Source organism: Lycorma delicatula, chromosome 12 (genome assembly GCF_047948215.1).
Source record: "Lycorma delicatula isolate Av1 chromosome 12, ASM4794821v1, whole genome shotgun sequence".
In the NCBI taxonomy this organism is placed as follows: domain Eukaryota; kingdom Metazoa; phylum Arthropoda; class Insecta; order Hemiptera; family Fulgoridae; genus Lycorma; species Lycorma delicatula.
Window position 1 is genome coordinate 34,417,073 of NC_134466.1, and position 23,855 is coordinate 34,440,927.

The 23,855-nt window shown below is 28.6% G+C and overlaps 1 protein-coding gene across 2 annotated transcripts in view; it reads left to right on the top strand.

The window, feature by feature from the left end:
• Positions 1–23,855, top strand: part of dnc (phosphodiesterase dunce) — a 343,784-nt gene that overhangs the window by 59,218 nt on the left and 260,711 nt on the right. Inside the window, exon 1 of one of the 2 annotated variants that reach the window (XM_075379583.1) lies at positions 21,970–22,230. The exons of the other annotated variant lie outside the window; for it this stretch is intronic. Within the exon in view, the coding sequence (XP_075235698.1) occupies positions 22,097–22,230 (134 nt within the window). The 5' untranslated portion in view covers positions 21,970–22,096. Of the gene's footprint in view, positions 1–21,969; positions 22,231–23,855 lie in introns of those variants that run through there. 2 annotated transcript variants of the gene reach the window in all.

The window sequence follows — 23,855 nt, forward strand, 5'->3', positions numbered from 1 at the left end:
AGGTTTCCAGGTTCGAGTCCCGATCAGACGTGAAATTTTTCACACGCTATGAAATTCATTTTCATTGATCGGGAGCAGTTAACGAAACGTCAGCCTATATTATAAAAGTATATAAATGATCATACCAGAATAAAACAGATTTTTTCGACACCGGTTACTGTATTGCCACGTGAATAGTTAACTTCTGGTTACTTTTTCAGCTCTCTAACACTCCTTCATTGTTTCACTGTACCGTTTCCCCCTTTTTTCCGACCACTTCAGATTAGCGCATTCTTTCTTCTTTTGGATGCCTTTGAATTCTAGGACTTCTTTTCTTAATCACCCTTCTGTCTTTTAAATCCGTCACGGTTATGTTTGCTACCCTTAGGTTCTCTTTAACTTGCGTTTACCATTTAACGTTCGTTTTATCGCTATTATACTTGTTGAAAATTCTCTTCGTAAGTTTGTTTTAATCCATTCTTGTTGGATGTCCGTAGAATACCAGTCTTCACTTATGTATTGCTTCCGTGATTCAATCTAACTCCCGGTAAAGCTTCTCATTCTTTCTTAATTCCCAGATATCATTAGTTTTTCGGGGCGCTAGGATTTTCCCGAATAAAACAATTATTATTTTTTCTAAAATTTAAAGATTAAAAAAACCATTAATCTAAAAAATTATGTAATTTTGTAACTATCTGCACTTGTTTCTATCTCTTTTATCTCTCAATTTTGAAATATAACGCTGTTTCCATACTTTAATATCAGTCTATACATACTTAATTGTTAATATTTTGATATTTATTAACTGTAAAATTAAACTGAATTTTTAAAATATATTTTATATATATTATCTTGTTTTACTAAAAAAAAAATAGTATAATAAATGTTTTTCATTCTTCTTTTTTCGTAAGCCAAAACTAAAAATAGTTATTTGTTATAACCATGTGTCCGTTGTACCAGTAAAACAAAGTTTTTTTGGCTTTGACTCAAAAAGAACATTTTAACAACATTAAGTTGAGAATACTTATCTATTGGCATCTAGTGAATATATATAGATATATATGACAGTATAACAGTAGAACTTTGAAATATTTCCGTAAGTTTTGATAGCAAGCAAAATTTTGTAAGGTTTTTGTTGGAAATTTACCATCAAAGAGATTATACGTAACTAGTTAATTAATTAGTAAGTGTTATTTTTTTGAAATGAATAATGGTATATTTTCTTTACACATTATGTTTATTTATTTCTTTATTTACTTAATTATTCTATATATTTCCGTATGTAAAAATTACATATTGAAGGTCTAAACACTTTTGTAAGTGTGTACAAGTCATACAAATAAAATTTATTAACGTATTAAAAAGAGAAAAAAAGAGTTGAATTTTAAGATAGAGATACATATTAAAGAATTTTCTTTTTTGTCCGTTAAATATTTTTCTATAATTTTTCTGAAGTAATCTGTTATATGAAATAATAATTAAAAAATAATATCGAAAATAGTGTCGTTCAACGGAGCACACACAGATAAGTAATTAATTTCTACTTGGCTGATTTGTGTGTACAAACGATATAGTAATGCTAATAATTTTTTGTATATAAATAAAAAGCTGGCAAAATATTGTATGAAGTTTCCGGCTATTATTAATAAAAATCTAAAGAATTGATACAAAAATAAAAAAATAAAAAATGTTTTCTAAGTGCGGAATAAGTTTTATAAGTACGTTTTTTAAATGAATTAGTGTTAACAAGTTTAAAGGGTCTAAAAGATGACCTCCAATAAAGCCAACGTGGCTAGCAACGGAGGGGTGTGACGTCCGCGATCGTTTTCTCCTACGGTGGTCAGATGGGGGATAATTTTAAGAAATAATTTTTTTAAACTATTCATTTATTGATTAAGCTTAACAAATTTTCTTAATTAAAGTTTTCTCTAAATCTAAGAAAACCCTTCAATATAAAAAAAGAAAATTTTTGAAAAAATTTTCTATATTTTAGGTATAGGGTCTACTCATTTTAGGAAACTGTAGACATTTATTGATAGCTCTATATCTGAAGTATAAACTTTAAAGTATTAAAAATATTTAAACCGAAAAGAGATTGAGCGACTGAACAAAAATATATTTAAATTTTAAGAGGTGGTTTTTGAGTTTTCGAAAAAATTATTTTTGATTTATTTGTATTTGCATTGTAAATAACAAATTTTATGTAATAAAGTTTTATTTATAATACCTCTGAAGAAAATCTAATTTCCTCTTTTTCGTTATATCTCCTTAATGAATTTAAAAAAGAAAAATAATTGTGATCAATGTCCTTTATATAGAAATATTTGAGTCAAATTTGAAGAAGATCTGCTTGGTCAATCCTGAGATATAAAACAGTGTGAAAGATATACGTATGCACATAGTACATTCTTTTTTTTCTTTGGTTTAGACGGACTAGTTTTGCTCCTAAAAAGTAAAAGATTTTCTAAAATTTCGATTCCCTTTTTTTTGTCTCGATTACCATACTCTGTCCTTTAATATTATATCTAGTTATATTTGCTCTGTATGTTGTACAGCATATCACTTAACTGACTATATAAATCATAATTTAGTGCCAGTTTTATAACATTGAAAATTTTAAATTTTTATTTAAAAAATATTAATAATGTATACTTCAGTAAGGCGTTAAAATCAGTTATTTAAGGTGATTAATAATCATTAAGAAATAACGGAAGATGTTAAAATGATTGAAACAAAAATACAATGTCAAGCAAAATAAAATGAAATAATTAAAAACAAAGTAAATTATTAAGTTGAAATTTATTATGTTTAACTTTAAAGGACTTATAATTCTTAAGAATTCTATCTAAAATATACGCTTACACTTTCCTTAATAAAAATAATGCTACTTATTAGCAACAAGAAAAAATTCTTCAGATCCTGAAAACTTACCTCAGGTATGCCTTTGTGTAAAAGCGTTTTATCAGTTTTATCATCTTTAGATAAAATATTATTTTAATAGCTTTCCTTATTAATTAATAATTTTTTGCTTATTTAAAAATTAAATGCCATTAATTATTATTATAAAATAATTTCCTATATTACTGAAAATTAATCAATGATGACGTAAAGTCGTCACGGGATATATTATGTTTGGTTTATCATGAAAGTACTCTTCGCTGTTTGTGTTATAAATTTTAATTACTGTTAGATAAATAAATATTATTTCTTTTTTTTTAAATTAACAATACGCCTGGCATCCCTTATAGCTCTTGCCCTCCTTAATCGTATAATTCAGAGAACAAATTTTACGAGGATCGAACGTTTTTTCAAAAGTTATACCTATAGGATCTTTCTGTTGTTAAAATTAGGAGTATTTTTATTTTGCGCACAGTATTATTTATTACTGAAATCAGACATTATAAAAATTTAAAAAAATTCCATTTGACATAATATAAATAAATACTATTGTAAAATATTCTCTTTTTTTACAAGAATTACCAATCGTGTTGAGTTTTCCTTACCTGTACCTTCAGATACAATTTCTATTCTCCACGAAATTATGCACTTAAATATAACCTCTATTACATACTTTTGTCCGCAAGATATCAACACAATCGAAGGCATCTTTAATATTAGTCAATATTATAATAATTTTTTGTGATAGAATAACGTTAAAAAATCTATATTAGTCGATAAATTCAACTAAAAACCGGTTGTACAGTGGACTAAATTTATTTATATAAATATGCCGATACTAGTACAATATCTTCACATGCAAAATAGACCACTAGGTTTTTACAATTACTTTTCTCATACAATATAGTTAAATAATTAAATTGTTTGTATTCATAAATTTTTATTTTCAGTTACTTTTAGAAAAACTTATTTTTAGATTAATTATATAATAATTTTATTTAATTTTTTTTTAATATAGGACATTGGTTAATCCATTTAAAGTTATTTTAATACATAAAACGTATTCTTTTATTTTTGTAAAATAGTATGTTATAATATTTATTAATCATCATATAAAATAATAGTAATTAAGTTATCATTGTCGTATATAATTTAATTTTACACGAATAATGATTTTGATTATTGCTGGTGTATATTAACAAGTAAATCCTAATCGTATACATATAATAAGAGCGACTGTACCTCTATTTGTAAAACTAACATTTTCTCTATTTTATCGTAAACAGAATAACTACTGTTGCCTCGCGTTGAGAAATAATATGCTTTGTAAGAATATATATATAATTCAGTGTTGTTTATAGAAATTGTCAATGTTAAGTGGTTATCATAGTTAGTGATGAGCAAAAAGGAGTCGTTTATTTGATTGATGTACCGACTAATCTACCAATAACATTTAATAACTAATCTTTAAATGTATTATCGTAACAGATAGTTAAAATTATACTTTCGACAATGAAAGGTGAAGCCTGGGTTTAACATCCCGTTCCTGAATAATGTAAATTCATGTAAATTTTTATGTTTGACTCGTTTTAATGCTTGTTATTTTCTTGATTTAATAACTTATGAAATTCATTTACGGAAATTATTATAACTATTTATATATCATGATATAATTTTTTCTTTTAAATTTGACGAAGAAATTATATTTTCATATATGTTTCAGGTATGTTATTTTTGTATCACATCAAGGGTAAAAATTGGATAGTTTAAAAAAAGGGGGTTTTCCATTTCCGATACGCTTATTGGATTGTTTCAAACAAAGCTTGAAATTCTATTAAAAAAATATATATATAACAGTTCTATAAAGAAAACCAATAGAGAATTTTACAACAGAATATTTCAAAATCAAATTACACATTGGAGCTAAAGTTAGATAGTTAAAATAAGCAAAGTAAAAAACATTTTACTCATGCTTTTTTGTCTGTGTTATTTAAATTTAAAATGTAGTTTATTTTAATGAAGAACCTAACGTTATACGATACTACTGTATTATACAGCCTCTGTTAGTTTTTACTGTAACAAATGGTTTCCAATTCAATAGTGCATGTATAACAACAGTTCTCTGTAAATAAAGTTGATAGATCTTTTGTAATTTGGTTAGTACTACGCTAAAACAGAATATATCTAAAATTTTAAATTGGAACTCCATCCATTCTTTAAAAAAAATCTGCTTTGTTAAATTGCAAAATATTGTACGGTTATTGTTTTGTAAATATTATTTTGACGTAATCCTCTACTTGTGTGTGTGTTTATTTGTGACGGGATACATACTTTAATATTAAAAATAAATCTTTACTTCCCATTTTCCAAAATAAATTGTATCGTTTGATAAAAATGTAAAATAGAAGTAAATAACAAGGGATCAGTATCTAAATTATAAAAATATCCATTTGTTTTTGAAGTATCATTTTGGTAATTGATATCGGGGTTAATAATAATTACATATACGTATTCATGCACCTACACATACCCTCACACACACTGTTTTTAAATTAGAATAATATTAAAAGTTCTTTTGAAACAAGAACAGAATTGCCACGTCGTTCAGTCTGAAGGATGTAGTAATTTAAAATTATACAGACTGATAAAGCATGGAAACGGCTTCATATTTCAAGACTGAGAGATATTAGGAAATAGAAACAAGAACAGATCTACATAGTTAAAAAATTATTTATTTTGAAAATTAAACTAAGTAATATCACTTAAACTATTTAATATGTAGTAGTGTTGCACATTATTCTTTATTTTGTATTATTATTACTAGCCTTTTTATTATTGTGAAGGCTGTTATTGTGAGTATTCGGGCCATTAATTCCACCATTAACAGTTAAAGTATGTTATTGCATATGTATTTCTAAAAGTAATGAAAAATAAAAAAAAAGTTACTACGGAGCATTTTACCGCTTTTTATTACAATCACGATTTTTTTCCGATTTTGTAAATTAGATTGCTTATAACTCGAAAATGAAGAGATCTACCGAGAAACGGTTTTCGCCGTCGGTTTTCTGGTAAAAATTTACATAAAACTCATATGTCTACCTTACTATTTTAAAAAATGTTTGATTCAATGTAGCCGATCCAAGATAGCGGAAAAATTTTCAAAACACCATCAAGTAGTAATATTGTAAATATGTAGATCTGAATTTGTTTCTAACTCCTGTTATTACTCAGTTTTTGTATATGAAACCGTTTTCATAATTTAATATCACTTTATATATATTTAACTGTAAAATTATTACGTTAATATATTACTAAAAATATTTAAAATAAATTTATAACTTGGAACAGCTATACGTTATTATTCTAAAAAAGTTACCTAAAGAATAAAAATGATTAAGTGGAGAATCAAAAATGCTTTAAAAAAGGCAGGCCATATGCAGAACAAATTGTGAATTTAAAATTAATAAATAGATTGAACTGAAATAAACATTTTATGATGTTTTTCTGTAAACTTTAAGAAAGTTGATGATTCTATAGACAGAAGATTCATTTTATTTGTTATTTCATAAAAATGTAGATTAGATTATAAGACTTTAGCAAAGATTAAACAATATAAAACCTAAAATTAAATTTATAGGTGATATTTCAGAAAATGTTGGGATTAAAACGTGAATTAGGTAAGAAATTTTTCTTTCATCGGTCCTACTAAATTGTGTATCGGATAAAGTGATTAGAGAATGAAGAAAGAAGGAAAAATAATGAAAATAATGAAGAGGTTAAATTAAAGTATACATTTTAAAATCAATTTTTTGACGTTATTAAATAATATAGCTATCTTTTATACATAAAAAATAAAAAAAGAACAAAACCAATTACCTTACTAAAAGAAAGAGCAGGAAAAACTATTTTTAAATAGTCTTTGAGAAACCCAGTTTATTAATACTTTATAGAAAATTCAATAGAGTAGGAAAATTTAAATATCTACGGGAAATAATCCAGAAAAATGGACTGAACAACAAACCTAATAAAAACCAAAACTAGAATAATTAACTACCATTTCTATTGACAAAAGTTGTATACAATAAAAATAAAAAAACAAAAATTAGTTATTACAATACAGTTGATTGTACAGACTGTACAGTTGCCTATATGGATGCCTATATGCAGCGATGTGTTTATCCTTTATGAAGAGAACGGAGAAATAAACAGAAAGAACGAACAAGGTTTTAAGAAACATTTTAACCCAAAAAAGAAGACCAGGATACGCAAAAAAGTAACAAAAAAAAATTAGTAAATGAAAACCTATCAGACACAATTTGAAAAAGAGATAAGCTAAGAAACTTTTTGTAAATTTCGATCCTAATCCGAAAATACACAAAAAATGTATAAAAAGTAATAATAAAAAATATATAGAAGGAATAGGTATTAAATAAAGAAGACATTATGAAAAATAAAATTTTTAGAGGAAAGTATTTCCACGGAAATAGAAAAGGAAAATTCTAAGAACACCTGGTCAGAAGAAAGAATAAAACAATTCATTTAAAAGATTAAAAGAATTCTTGAAGATAAAAAGAGAAGAAAAAGAAAAACAATTAAATCAGATAAAAGATTAATGCTACGATAAAAATAACGAAATATATTATCGAACACAATCTAAGGTTAATAAAAAGTTGCAATTGAAAACGTATAAATCATGTGATATTGTATACGCATTGTGATGATCCGTACTACACTAGTTTTGTTTCTTTTAGCATCTTGGCAATGGTGTGAGTTACATGGACACTGTTTACCGATTTAAAGGTCTATATTGGTTTTCAACATGGTGCGGGAGCTGTATTATTATTCACTAGTCGCACTGTCAATACAATTCTAATTGCATTAGCTCTATAATCCATTTCTCTAACGTTTAGAATTGTAAATAAACGGTTCCAACTCGAGAGTAGAATTAATAAAACCAAATCGAGGCCGGTAGACTTCTATATGTATCATCATTGTGTCTCTCTCGCCCCCCCCCCTCATTTGCAATCAGGGATCAGCAAAATTAAAACGTTAGTATAAAATAACAATTTAACATTATATACTTCGTTAATTATGTAAATAATGTTAATGTTACATGTATTATTTATTAGTATTGCGATATGTTGCGGTTAATAATTACTAAAGTATATAATCTAAAAATGTTAGTTTAGATTGTTTATTTGTACTCCAAACATAGATAGAATGAACTGTAAAAATGTTTGATTTATTTTCGAGAAAGAAAAAACTAATTTATTTTTTCTGTTAAATTTACATCTAAAACTTTTTAATCCATCTCAACTTCCTTGTTAAAATACGAGTATGTGTAGAAGTGTATTTGAGGTAATCAAAGATGATAATAATATGCAATTAAAAAAAATGTTTTTTTTTTTAATAAGCATTAAATACGTTATTATTTTAATGATATTGGAAAATTATAGATATCATGAATAGAATTGGGTAGTAGTTTGCTAATTTACAGACAAAAATTGGAACTTCACAAGTATTTTTCCTGATACAAGGAAAACATTGATCCAGAGTACGCTTCACTCCCTCTTCCTGTCTAGCCAGATTAGGAGAGGCCGAGGTCTGGACCCTCCTATGTTCATTAAACTCGTGCTTGTGAGAATAATAATGATAAATAAAATTAAAGACTGTTCAGTTTATAAAAATATCCGTGTTTTTAATTTATTTTGAGCAACAGTTTGGTCAGTACAGGAATCAAAATTTTAAGCAGATTTCAGAATATTCGGCTCCCATCTCAAAAGTTGTTGTTATAGCTGGTTACCCGGTTATACTACAAGTATACACATTACCATTAATATAGGACGGTTGCGCGCGCAGCATACAGTCCTTGCTATAGGATCTCAGTTCATATACACATATGTTCTCTCACACATACATGTTGTTTAAAACTGTAAGCAATGTTTTGATCACTGTGTAACTTCTGTACAGTTCATAGCGTACACGTACACTGCACAGCGAAAGCACATCACTGTTTTCGCGGTAACTTGTACACGGTCACGTGGAGTAGGAGAGTTGGGTCATAGTGAGTCTGACAAGGCAAGTAGATGGTACCGACTAGTGGTGGCTAGAACCGCCAATATAAATAGTAATTAGTACAGTATATAGTAGTAGTTACAGTATACAGTAGCTGGTTACCAGCTATAATTACAGTTTTTAAGATGTCCTTTTTTAACACGTCCTACGTAAGCGTAAAAAAGTATTTTGCACGGATCTTAACGTTACACGATAGACACCACGAGAAGATGACCGTACTTCATATTTATACTTTATTTTATGTTTAGTCAAGTAACCGAATGCAGGTTCTGTCTGCCGCGCGTCGTGCAGCATCTATAGTAATAGTATAACTGACTGTGTTGGTTTAGCCAACGCGTCATACACCGTCATAATTTTGAAGATATTTTTTCTCGATAATCATTACCGATATCGAAAAAGAAAATTTTTTATAGAAAATTTAATTTTAAATACTGTAATTGGTCTCCGAATTAGATTTTACCAATGGTTTTGCCATACTAAAGTTGAATATCGGCAAGTAAATAAGCCGGATGTTAACGTATTTAAACGGCCACCATCTTGATACGGTGAAACACTCGTAATATTTCTATGTTTTTTCCAGGTATAAAAAACTATATTCATGCATAATTTCAGTAGGCTGAGTAGGTTTTGCGTGAAAGAATAAAAAACTCACAGATACCACTAATGTTTTATATATATACTAGTGGACCCGACATACATTGTCCTGTTCAAACGTTGTAAATCCAGAAATTATAAAATTTTTCAAATAAACTATAAAGTGTTTAGGCCGTTTTGATGAAAAAATATGTAAAAAAAAAATTATTTTTAAAATACCTGACGCCACCACGCGTACAGTTATCACAACTCGACCTATCAATTCCGTGTGAGTGTATCTGTATACTATAAACTTAAATGTGTTGAGTACAAACTTAAAACTGTCTTAAATAATAGCAAGAAAGAAAAAATTCAAATCATTTTTATGACAGGTATATTTTCTTTATCGTACAAAAAATAAATATTTAAATATATTTTTAATCTTAATATTAACAGGAATAAAATTTGTTTTCTTTTATCGTAATGTGATTTGATGGACGATATTTTTTGTTAATCCCTGAGGGGTATAAACAAACAAACTTGATGGTCTGCCAACCCTTGCACACGCAACATATAATTGGCCATGCGAAAAGCACGGATTTTCCAGATCCAACCCACAAATTGATATTTTTTGGCCTTGTGACTTATTTATAGTTATTGCGAATGCCAAGCGAATTGGAAATTGCTAACGTTTGAATGGAATGGGCGAGTCTGAGGGGTTCATGGGAATACGTGGTAGAAGAAAAACTTCACCGTGAAACTTGCCGTTTAAAATGGTAGCTTCAAGAACATTGCCCATGATTTTTTAATGACCAATCGGCTCATATTCGAACGCAAGTCGAATATGCCGTGTACGTTGACCAATATTTCCTGCTCTTCCACGATGACGTGGCATTTTTTTGTAATAAATACACAACACATAAATATAAGTAACTTATTTAAGTTAAAATTAGCAGGAATGTGGACGAAATTTCATTAATATGACTATAAGTATGACTATTATCAGTTTGTGATTGTTGTATTATTGTAATGGGTTTATTGATTAATTATGTGTAGTATGGCTAATATTTATTTTCACTAAATATTGAGATGTCTGAAGAAAATTGAATTCAAAAATCGAAACGTCGTAAATTTAATAATTAGGTAATTAATCAATTTTCATCCCCTTTACTGCTAATTTTTACTTAAGATCACTCTAAAAAAGTACCTCCTACATTTTTTTTTTATTTAATAGTTTTGAAGTTTCATAACCGTGTGATAGCTTAATTAATAGTTAATAAAAAAATTAAGCACTGTAAAAAAAAAGGAACGAAGTTAAAATTTTAGTAGAAATTTTTATCATTTTTCTCATTCTTTATTTTAACAACTATTTTACCAAATTTTAGATAATTGTAAATTAAAAACAATTTTAGAAATTTTTTTCTAAAATTAATTAGCTACAAAAATTATAAATTCAATTTTTTAAATATACTTATAATTATTGTAAGTAACTATAATATTATTATAATTATTTAACTATAATTATTGTAAGTAACTTATATTTTAATTTTATGAATGTTTTAATTTATTTTACAATCTTACATTTTTATTTTCAAAGAGTCGTTCAATACTTCATAAGTTGCATAGAATTAAAATAGAACTGACAATTTAAATTTGTAGGTTAAGTTTATTGTTATTGAATGCACGTGTATACATCATTAAAATTCTGAAAAAAAACATGTAAATACTCACTTAAATACTGCACCTTACAAATTTCCACATGTATATTTTTTAATTGCACTTTAAAAGGTTATTTCAATAAATAATAATATAATATAATATTCTCAATAAGCACGCAATTCTAGTACATAAGAATTTTAATGTAATAACAACACTAAGCTACTACGCAAGTAATTGATATGCAAAAAAGCAATAAAATAAAATAAATTTCTAAAACATGATAGCAGCGCTGCCTACCGTATCCAATTAAGAACCTTAACCATCCCAAGATCAACAACAACACATAAATAAATTAATTAAATAAACATTTTCTATCGGATCAAATTGTGAATCTAAACCATTCTCGGATCAACCTAATCACACACCCAAAATTTCATCAAAATCAGTCCAGCCGTTTAGGAAGAGTTCAGTCACATACACACAGACAGAACAAATATATATATATAAAGATAAAATAATGCTGTTTTCACTGCTTAAAAAAGGCTTAACGTACTCGATCACACACTGTACTCGGCTAAGATAGGAAAGAGATTGATAAAAACTTTTTAGATCTGTAATCTGCCTTTTCTAATGCTTGTAGTTAGATGAAAACATTAATCTTGGGAGCGTTTGCGATGATTGACAGATACTACCACATTTAGTTGTTTTGTTTAATCCGGCTTCGTAGTCTTTCTTATGACTGTTTTGTGTAATGTACACTAGATCTTTAATATTTAAAATAATAGTTTCTTAAAGAGACAGATTTATTAATTAATATGATACATAGTACTGAATTGCTCGTGAATTTTTTTAAATATTTCTTTTTCCTTTTAATAATTTTGTCTGTTAATTTTTTTTTTAATTTTTGCGATTAAATCATTTAATTTTTATAAAGTGTAAAATTATGATTTATAGAATGGTTATTTATGTATGTCTTGGCAACATTTATGTAAAATATTGCCAAATATTTTATTTTTACCGTTGCTGAATGTGAGGAGATCTCATATGATATTAAATTTCTAATGAATAACGACTTTTTTATTCTGCGTATAAAAATGTTTTTTTAATTTTTTCAAAATAGTAAAAATAAATCGATTTAAGATAGTCCAACTAAACAATTTTTTTTTTTTAATATTAATAAAATTAAATAAATTATAAATTCATGAATGAGTATCTTTGTTGACTATTCATTGATAAAAACAAAAACAAAAAAAATATGAGTCGTAATTAACGTTGATTTTTCTTGTAATATCATTCCCTTTACATTTTTTTCTTCGAGTAATGTGATATATTTACGCTCTGTTAGATAAATAATAATTGCATAATAAAAATAAGTTCTATACTTTCAAGATAAAATTTTAATCTTATTACATCATTATACAGAGTATTTCAGGAATGCCATTCTTTTAACAGTGGAACGTCGATTATCCTAATTAGTTTGAACTAAGTTGCAGTAATTTGATTTGTTTGGATAATCCAACATTATAATTTTCCATTGAGCCATAAGAAACGCGCATAGATATATGCCTAAAGTTTTACAAAGGCAGTTTGATACAGTTTACACGTCTTATTTAAAAATTAAAGTACGAAATATTGTATTTATTACTGACGCGTGCAAAAATACTTACCTAAAATACATATGTATGTAAATGTGTTTTTTCTTTGTAATAAAAATTAACTTTACTTTTAAAACTTCACGGGTAAAACTGTAAATAGCACTCAAATCAGTTCAGCTGGTTTCTTTGTTTCTCCAAATGTTCTTTAATCTTTTGGACTATTTAGCTTTTCTTTTTTCAGTCCATGCTTCTCTGCAGAGTCTTTTTATTTTCACCTATAGGAATTTTAAATCCAGAAATCTTCTTTCTATATTCCTTTTGGTCCAAACAGTGTTCTTCTGTAATACTGAACTTTGTGAGTTCTTCTTTCATTTTTTTAACATATCCTCTTTGACCTTTGTAGCTCCACAGTTTATCGAAAATCTGTTTGTTTAACTGTGATTAATTTATTCTGACCATGTGGTCCGAATATCAAGAAGAATGTGGTAGAATTTCAATTGTCTTTTTCTTATTGATGCTTCCAAGTTTTAATTCACAACAGAGCTACAAAAAGCCGTGGGAATATGGGAATGAATATTTTTAGAGTATGAAAAATCCAGCTGTGTAGGCCTACTACCATCTCTTAAGCCTTTTTCCTCATCATTTTCGTTGGAAGCACACTAATGCAATAAATTCGTGTTTGGTTATATACATTTCCCATGTTCATCAGCGTCATAATTCAGCCATTGATTTGCTTCATCTTGGTCTCATTTAGAAAGTCCAGGAATCAATTGAAATAGGTCTACAAAATCTTGACATTTAAAGTTTATTCAACAACTTCCTCTTTTTCAGCACTCCAAATTATAAGCCGTGATCTTATCAGATTTTTCTCTTTCGTTAATTTCCATCAATCAGATAACCTGTAACAAGTATTCTTAATACGGAGTTTTCTAAAAGTTTCAGTTACACTCTATTCATCGATTTTAGCTTGAAATACAAACCCGCTAAATCTGTTTTCGGTATATATTTTGTTTAAATTTTGCTTTGTCATCTCTGATTCTTTGTCTTAATTGTAACACTGGTAAGTAAAAATTTAACAAAAAAGATTTTCCTTAATTGAATTCAATTTTTAGACCAAAGGATGACAGGGTGTGTTATAAATTATATATAGAACTTCTCCACGTTTGTCGTTCTTTTTTTCTGTACTTTCCACATTTGGAATGAAATCTTTAGTAAACCATTTAGTGAAACCTTTGCAGTCTACGCAAGAACATTTTTGTGCTTTGTTCTGTACATGTAAGGATATAATAATACCTTTAAAACACCTGGATTTTATCGTTTTTTCGATTACCAGGAATGGTAAACTATTTTCCAATTACTATCTCCACATACCATAAAATTGATAAGATTTTTACTCGCCTTAAAGCCAGGACTAATTTTTAGCGTTAAAGACTTATTTTAGGAGTGACTTTCTGAACAATTCTTGCTTCATATTTGCGTTGATCAACTAATTCCTTGCGCCGATTACATAAAAAATTATAAATAAACGTTTTAAGGTTAGATTATTCTTTATTTATTACATTTTTGTATATATATATATATTATTGAATAACAATCTAATAAATTTTTGATTACTTAATCATTAGAGGCAATGATTAATTAAAGTTAAGTTTTACATATTTAGATTGTTAATTTTAATTCGTTTAATGTTTTTAACAAGAATTAAAACAAAACAATATGTTCCGAAATAATTAGGTTCAAAAGTAATTAGAAGCTGCTATGGCTCTTAGAAAACTATTTACAATTTACACAATAAAGAAATTGTCCATATGATATCCATGATTGAACGATTTTACTTAACGGCTTATCGGCATCGTAAAGTAATCTTTAAAAAGTCCTTCTTTTTGAACCATTTTTCAATGGTACTATTTGTGCCTTCTAGATCTCAGCTTCCCGTAGCACCGTCGAGAAATGTGTGTGCCGCCTCCTCCTGATGTATCACCGTTGAATCCCGATTAATGCCCGTTGAGTTGGCGTTAAAGCCCAACAGGGCTAGAACGGGGGGGAGGGTGTTGTAGCTACCGGAACGTCACTAGGTGGGTGTCTTTCCCTACGGGGTTGGGATGTGATAACAGAATGTTACGCGGTACTCTGCGATGAACCTAAGTGGGAGTAGGAGGTCTGTCTGCCTCTCCCTTGTGGACCAGACCGGAGTCCGTAAATTAATCTAAGACTAGGGTATGAACTGAAAGTTTGAGTTCACTCAGGGAACTAGACTAAATTTCGATGTTTTACAATTTGCCTCGAATCTATGAGACATTTACAAGGAAGTAGCTCAATAAAAGTAGAACTAGACGCGGGGTTCGTGCTTCCGCGAACTCGGTTAGCTAGTTCAGAAGGCAACGATGTAGGACATTCAAGATGCCCGGGCGAGACCTACAGCGAAGGCAAAAGCTGAGTTTAATAATCACCGATGTAAATGTCTACCGAGGTATTTACATCGGTGGCATCCCAACGAGGCCTGGCTTATTACTGTGAGATGTAAAATGTTAGAGGGCGAAAGACGACTCTCGTTAAAGCCCATCAGGGCTAGAAAAGGGGGATTGTGACGATTGGAAGCGTCACAAGGCGGGGGTCTTCCCCTATGGGATTGGGATTTTCGATAAAGGAAGCGAATTCTTGCCGCGTCTCATTAGCCTTCTGGGCTTGTCCTCCTAGCTCACACCTGTAGTTAGCCGCCGCCAAGTTATACTGTACAAAGCGATCCTCTAATATTGCGTTGACTTCGTCATAGCTGGCCATGGATGATACACCCAGAACTGCGGTGATCAAGAACGCGGTCTTCTACGGTGCAGTCCAACCATTATGAATGGTTGCCACGAACTGCTGCTTGAAGGCAACCCAAGATGTACTCTCGTCGCACTTGGATGGTTTCACCGTAGTAGCACGTCTCATCATTGCTCCCGGTCCTCGGTCCTGTAAACTGTTAACACAAGATTTCCCGGCGCTACGAGCTACTTCCTTTGCCCGTGCGATATCTTTGTGGCTAATATCTACAATTGTATTTACATTAGTGTAAGTTACTATTAACTAATTATTCCTCATTAACAAATTTATCCTCTGATTAATCATTGGATTAGTACTCCACTTCATCTCTAACTTCAGTACTAACGCTACATTGTTTATCCCCAATATAAGACATATGATCATCCATTCTTTTGTTAATATTACTCATATTTTCATTCAAGCTTTCTTTTTTTTCAATCATATTTTATTTAGTTTGCTATTATCTTCATTCATATTTTTATTTATATTCCCTTCCATACTATACCTTCCATACCCTTCCATACCTTCCATACTCTTCCCTCATCAGTTATGCAAGCCATAATATCCTCCTTAGTAGCGTCCATCTTACTATTAATAAACTACAATTAAAAAAAAATAAAATAAAATGAACAGAAAAACCGTATTCATAACATATTGTGCTAATTGCTACCACTAGCAACTTAATAATACAACAAATTTGAGAATAAACAACCCAAGAATAAATGATACAGTAAGCAATAAGTACAAACATGTAATCTAAATAGAAATAAAATTTGACGAATATAAACTTTTAACGTATACCATACACATATAAAAACTGTTAAAACTTTTTAACACAATCAATATCCCACTTCTGACACCAGTTTCGCATGTTCACGGCGATCAGGATATTGAGAGATTAACAATTGAAAATGTTTATATAATTACAACTTGTTAGTTTAAGAACATAAATAAAATAAAACAAATCAATAACAATAATGACAACAGTAATAATAATTTTTTTTTTTTTTTTTTGAGGATGAAGGTGAAATGCATTTACGCACGGAGTGTTGGGCTCCCGCTCAAGGTATTATCCAATCACTATCAGCGGCTATCGACTAAAACCATACCCCCTTTCTATCAGTACTCGACCCGGAACTGTTTAACACATTACTTCCGGTCGAGTCCTCCAGACCTCCGGTCTTGTGGTCCCAGGTCTCTTGCCATGCGAGGAACGTGCGAGTGCGTTCCTCGTTGACAATTATAATATTAAACGACAGTAATAACCGTCTTGAAACGGTGAAAAGTTTCGATATGGCAATAGTCCTATATTCTTCCCAGGTATAAAAATTATGTTCACACAAAATTTCCGCTCAGATAGTTGATTAGTTTTTGAGTAAAAGTTTAACAGACTCACAGAAACCACTAGATTTATATATATATATATATATATATATATATATATAATAAAATCTTTTTGAAAAATTTAATTTAACTTCATTTTTTTCGGAATTGAAAATAGAAATATAAAGATATAAATGATTTCCTCAGAGAAAATAAATGGCATACTTATTAGCGCTGATGAAATAAACATTATGACGTCTAAATTTAGTTTCTTGTTTTTATGAATAGATGAATTTAGTTAACGACTGAAAAAAATGTTAAAAAATACCAAGCCTGGTTGAGATTTCAATTCAGGATCTTTTGGATGATAGGCAGACATAATATCACACCGCCTTAGAAGTATCTATAAATATTATTCGATTTGTAAGACATTTATTATTATTCATTAGTTTTTTCTTTTAGGAAAAATTAAAACAGTTTTTTTCTTTTAAGAGAAATGTATAACATTATTTATTATTACTAATAATTAAATTATAAAATAAAAGCCAAAGTGAAAGAAAAAAATTGATTTCGTCATAGTATTATTATTACTACTCTTATGTATTATTAATTAATTACTATATAATGAAACTGGTTTTGTTTTGTTTCATCCTTTTTTTACTATTTATGTAAGGTTTTGTAACATTAACAATGAATCTGTATATGGGTAAAAACCAGTAACACAAGAATTAATACAATATATCTAATATTCATAGTTATAATACGTATTTTGTTTTAAATACCTGTCTATTTTTTTATCGACGTTTCGAAGAAACGTACGGTATTAATTTCGGTCGCGCTGTTGGGTTGGGAGTGAAATTAAATCTTGTTTACGTTTTGAGGTATGAGGAGTATGAAAATACCAATGTAATTTCCTTATACATCTGTATACTATATATACAAATTTTGCTAAAAAGCTACAAATTTTATACATAGGACTATGCCTATGTACAACATTTTTAGCTCGAAAACTACTTGATCAACTACATTGAAATTTAGGTATGTTGTAATAGTTTATCTGAAATTATAGATAACTTCAACCTAGCCTCAAACTTCAAACTAGCCGTGGGGTTATGTTGACTTTGTATTTATGTATTTTTCATACGCGCTTATGCAGTAAGTCACAGTGTCGGATGGCGAAAGATTTTGCTCCAATTACTACAGCTTTGGTAACATTAAGCGTGAATGTTATTCTTGGGATCTAAATAAAGGGGTAATTAAGTGGTTTGATATGAAATTCGATCTGAACAATTGAAGAAAAATAAAATAGGTCCTATTGTTTTTAAGGTAACTTTTGAGAAATCTAGAGTAAAAGATCTTCGGTAAAATTAAACCAGATTGTAATTTTTGAGACCCAAATAAAGGAAAAATTTTGAAGTGTTCTATAAAATATGACCTAAAAAATTGAAAAAAAAAAGTTGGTCCCAGAACTGTATTTTTAATATTTTTCTTAAAATCTTTGGTCAAGACAAAAGATTGTGGTCGAAAAACACACTATTTTTTATTTACTGTAAAATAACCTTGTTAAATGAGTAATAAACTCAAACGTTTTAAACAAAATTTGTAGAGTTTTTGATTTCAGTTCGAAAATAGTACGTATAAAGTCTACAAAACTAAATACAAACATAAGAATATTGAAGTTTATTAAACACAAAAAAATATTAAAATGTGGCAGATATTAGCTACGTGTTAAACATAATAAAATTTTCAGTATTACAAAATAAAAGAATAAACTATTTTAGAAACATAACAAAATCAAACATAAACAGTGAAACAAAATTTCAAACAATTAAATAAACTGCTGAACATATCCTCCGTCTCAATAGATGCAGCACTCTGCTCAGCAAACAATATTTTTAGTGGCTATCCATATTTCAAAAGAGTTGTTTTGTATTCGTTGTAACTATAATAATAATTAACTCTTCACTTTTATTGCACATTTGTTCATATACCAATGATTTCAAGTGACCCACAGGTCGCAGACTAGAGGTGTTAAGTAAGGTTTATCACGGCCAATCCACTTGTTTAAAAATGTCTCATTTATTTATTATATCCATTTGTTTTTTTTATTAATATAATTTTAATCAGAACCAAATTCCGTATAAGTGTTGTTTGAAATTGTTATGTATTCATTAAACAAAGTTATTCTACACCAGACATTCGACTCCAATTTTTTGTCACCTCTGATTTCTCGAAAATTACTAAAATACAATTCTGAAACTCATATTTTTTCAATTTTTCAGGTCAGATTTCATATAAAATCACTAAATTTACCCTTCAATTCGTATCATAAGAATTAGAATCTGACTTAAATTTACCGATGGCGCAAAAATCAGAGCAAATTCTTTCTTCAGACGACACTCGCTAACGAAGCGTTTTCAAACCTATAAAATATAAAATTTCTTCTTTGTTTTCACCGGTAGAACAAATAAAAAATGTGCAAATTATTTCCAAGTAAGTTAAATACACAAATTAATTTTTTCTAAAGACAGTTTCTTTACGAATTAATTAAAGAATTATTGTAATCATTTGTTGAATTGAGAACTTTCTTCTCTATTCTAAAGCCACTTAAAAATCTTTATTTTCCGAAATTATTTTGAAGAAAATAGTTTTTGTTATCGATTTGACGCGAATTTCTATCGTTTAAAATTTTATGTTTGTATTTTTCCTTAACGTCCTTTACATAATCTAAAAGTTTACTTATTATTATTATAATAATAATAATATTATTATTATTATAATAATAATATTATTATTATTATTTTTTCAAACTTTTTTTATTAGTAAAACTTTTAATTTGGTTAAAAAATATTTGGTTAAATTTTCGTGTTGGTTACTTAAACAAAATGGGCCCATAATTTACGTATACTTTTCGATTAATGAAAACGCTAGGTATAATAAAAATATGTTTGATGGTGACAAAGAGTAATTAGTAATTAAGTTTTTAAGGTTGTTTAAAATTAAATATGATTTAATGTAATTAAGAAAATAAATTTTATAATTAAATATGTTAAAATATTATAGACCTTCACATTTTTTTGCTGTAGGAATTTTTTCTACCATGCTACACGATTAGTTTCAACAAATTTTTTTTCTTGCTAAGTTTATAACTTTCAGTCTTACTACTTAAATCTTCTTTAAACATAGTTCATTGTTCACAATTAAAATTTTTAAAAAGCTCGGTCTTGTAAGCATTAAAAATGTTCTAAGTTATATACTATAAATTAATATAGGAAAATGAATTTATTCTATCCACTTTACAGACCTTAAAATTAATTTCCTCTGAAATTATATCTAAATAAAACACATTTCTTTATTTAAAAATTATCTAATTATTACAATGTTTTATTCTAAAATAAAAAAATCTTTATCATCTATCAAAAAATTCCTCATACAGTTGAACACTTTTATTCACATGATTTAATAATACATTTTATATTAAATTCCAGTCTACCGTTATAACAGAGCTATAGCTTTAGAAGGTAATGTATTGTAATCGGTCCAATTTGGGTACATGCGGATCTACAACCGAATGCCGAATGTATTCGTATGTGCGTGTACGTGTGCGTGTGTTCGTTTGGTGTTGGCCTCTACATCACCTTTTATTTCCAGAACTGCTAACCGAATTTTACCAAACTTGTCAGAATACTTCTATACAAGGGGCATTGATGCCATTTAATTTTCAACGTATAATGTCACCCTCAGTATCTCGAGATTTCGTCTAATTAAGGTCTTATATTTTTTTAGACAGATTTGTAACACTAAATAAAATATATTTCCAAAAAAGTCTTGCAAAATCGCAGTCCCATCCCAAAAAAATTATCTAAATATACTAGCAGCTAACTGGTATATTGCGTCATTAGTATCCCCTCTCACCAGAAGGAGCGCTAGTGTAGCAGCTTCTGTAGTTGGCTATTATGTTGTGACGTTACAGGTTAGCGGTAGAATTAAATAAATAATATTTGAAGTTTAAAAAGTATTTAAACTGGCCGCTAGTACCGCTACACCCGCGTGAATGTAATATGGTATGCGCACGCGCTTTATTTGAGTCATTGGATTAAATAAACAAAAAAAATTATATTTAAATAAAATTATAAATATATTAAATTAAGTTTTGTGTGTGTAAGCCGTGCATCAGAAAAAAATCCACGTGACGGGAAAGTCCTACAACTGTGTTATCAGCTATTTTTCTTTTCTTCCGTAACTTTTGTTTGTTGAATTTAATCAATTTTTTTTTTAATGTAATTTGTTTTTGTTGGAACTTCAACCATTTGTAGATAAAAAATTTGAAACAAAAAAAATTGTTTAAGTAGGTTAGCATGGCCTGACAGATTGTATCGATGGGTGTCTTTTAATGATGTACTTATCATTCTTAGAATTTATTACTTCATAATTTTTGTTAAAATTTTTGCTCGTCAAATATTTCTGGTTTGTATAATTGTTGTTATTTGTTATTTTTATCTGAAATAATAATATATGAATTTGTTATTTAATATGAAAAGGTGAAAGAGAAATAATTTTATTTTTAGGAAACGTTTGTCTGTTTGTGTGTGCGAGCGTGCGGGTGTGTGTGTAAAATTGACCTTTGTGTTGTTTTTAATTGTGCGTGATCATACATTATAGTATATTTTTATCGCATTCATTTATTGATTAAAATGCAACTGTAATAATTTTCGGATTACTTGATGTTATCTGATTTTCGCGATCTTTATTAAACGTAATTGTTTACTTTTTTATTATAAATAATGTTTATTTTACAGGTGTCATTGTGTGTTTTAATGGTGTTTTATTCGTTTTTTAAGCTTAAAATTAAAACAATCATGTGACAATTTAAAATGTGTTGATTTAAATGTATGTACATTTATATTAAAAAAATTGATAATTTTACCAAATACATTAATGTGTATTAAATCTCATAATTATTATAAAATGAACTATAATAAATAAAATGTGTTCAATGTGTGTGCGAGTAGTTAAAAAATAATTTTATCAAAACGGCATTTAACAAGGGCCCAATTATTAAACTAGGGGATTCATCGTCCTCTGATGATAATGAAGGGGACGATGAGAAACCCCCTGTTTGTAATGAAAGGGGTTTACATCATCGATACCCCATCAGTTTGGCCCCATCAGCCTCCTTAGTTTCTGCGATGTCTGAAGGTAGTCAAGATACACAGTTACCATCCATTCAATTGCCAAGAACACTGAGTACTAGTGTGCTACGTATAAAGCATCGCACGTCGTTTTGGGATAAATTTTGGGAGGATCGACAGAAACGAGACAAGTCAGTAAGATTGTATTTTTTTACATACTTTTATTGTAAAATATAAAGATTTATCATATTTTTTAGTTTATATATTTTCTTCTTTGTTGTTCCGGTTGAATAATTGATAATCGATTCACGAAATAATGAATTGTTTTTACAGGAGAATTTATATTTCCAGGTAAGTGGTCATTAGAATGAATATAAACTAAAACGAATTTATTATTGTAGGGAAAGACTGAAGTCATAATTAACAACAAGTATTATTAAACCAATAAGTTAATTGTATAGTAAACCTACACGCTAGTGAGTTGTAAACGGTATAGTCATGTTATATCGACACTAGACTCTCAAAGTTATCAAAGAATTATTTTTTACTAGTACGTAAAATTTAATTCTAAAAAAAAACTTATAAAAATTTGTTTGATTATCTAAAAATAACAAAAGATATTTAATATTAATCATTAAGTAATTTAAAGAAGCTCATAACATCATTTCAACAATTTTTAGGCTAGACTACGCGCTTAGTGATCTGCTTTTGTATATTTTCAACAATTTCTAATTATAGCAGTAACTTTCATTTTTGCAATAACTGTTTAGTAAACAATGTAGTTAAATGTTCGAAATTATTTAATAAGCAAATTGTAAGATATAACTATACAACTTAAAAACTATTAAGCGATAATTTTTGCTGTATATTAACACACAGAAGATTGTTCAGTAATTAAAGAGACAAATGATGTAAATAAATTACTATTTATTGAACGACAATGAAACTAACAACATATTTCAACATAATCTTCATATCTACATTTAGGCACCATCTTTCTGTAATTCCATTATAAAGAAATGAGTTTACCTCGGTGTCAAAGATATTCTTGTACGTGTTCGATATATATGTTCATTTTGCCATGTAAAATTTTTTTGAGAACCCTACAAAAGCAAAATGTAATGATGCAATGTCAGAAATGTAAGATGGATGGGGCAACACTTACCAGTCCGATTTTGAATAGCTTCCCGTGACGTTGATATCGATATGGAGGTGAACGTTATCATACAAAAGAATTACGCCTTTTGAGAGAACTAGAACGTTTTATCCTTATTTCTTAGTAATACACTGTTGTCTGTACATTATTCTTCCAAATTATCGCAAAAGAGTGGGCCTTTATAGTCCCAAAACAACGTTAGCGTTACTTTATAGGCTGATACGTAGATTTTGAAATTTTTTCAAGACATACCAACTCGAATGTTTTCATTCCATACACTAACATTCAAATTCCGGTTCAAACTTTTGAATCCAGATTTCTTCATAAGGAATTATGCATTCCAAAAAAAGCATTACCTTCCGATAAATCCGGCGTTTAAGTTCCTTAGAAAAGTAAATTCGTGTGTCGTAGTATTTTTTTAATCGACCGTCTAGGAATCCACCTCGGACACGTTTTGGAGTAATTCAGCTTTTCATGGATAATAGAATGGATAGTAGTTAGTTATACCCGCCTACAAATTTAAGCAATTTTTCAAATTTGTAAATAATTATCTTTGCGAATAAGATCATTAAAGCGAATTTGTAAACCCTCAATAGAAAATTCCACCCACTTTCGCTACGGGAAACTCGATGACACTAGTTCTGCCCGATTTAAAATGTT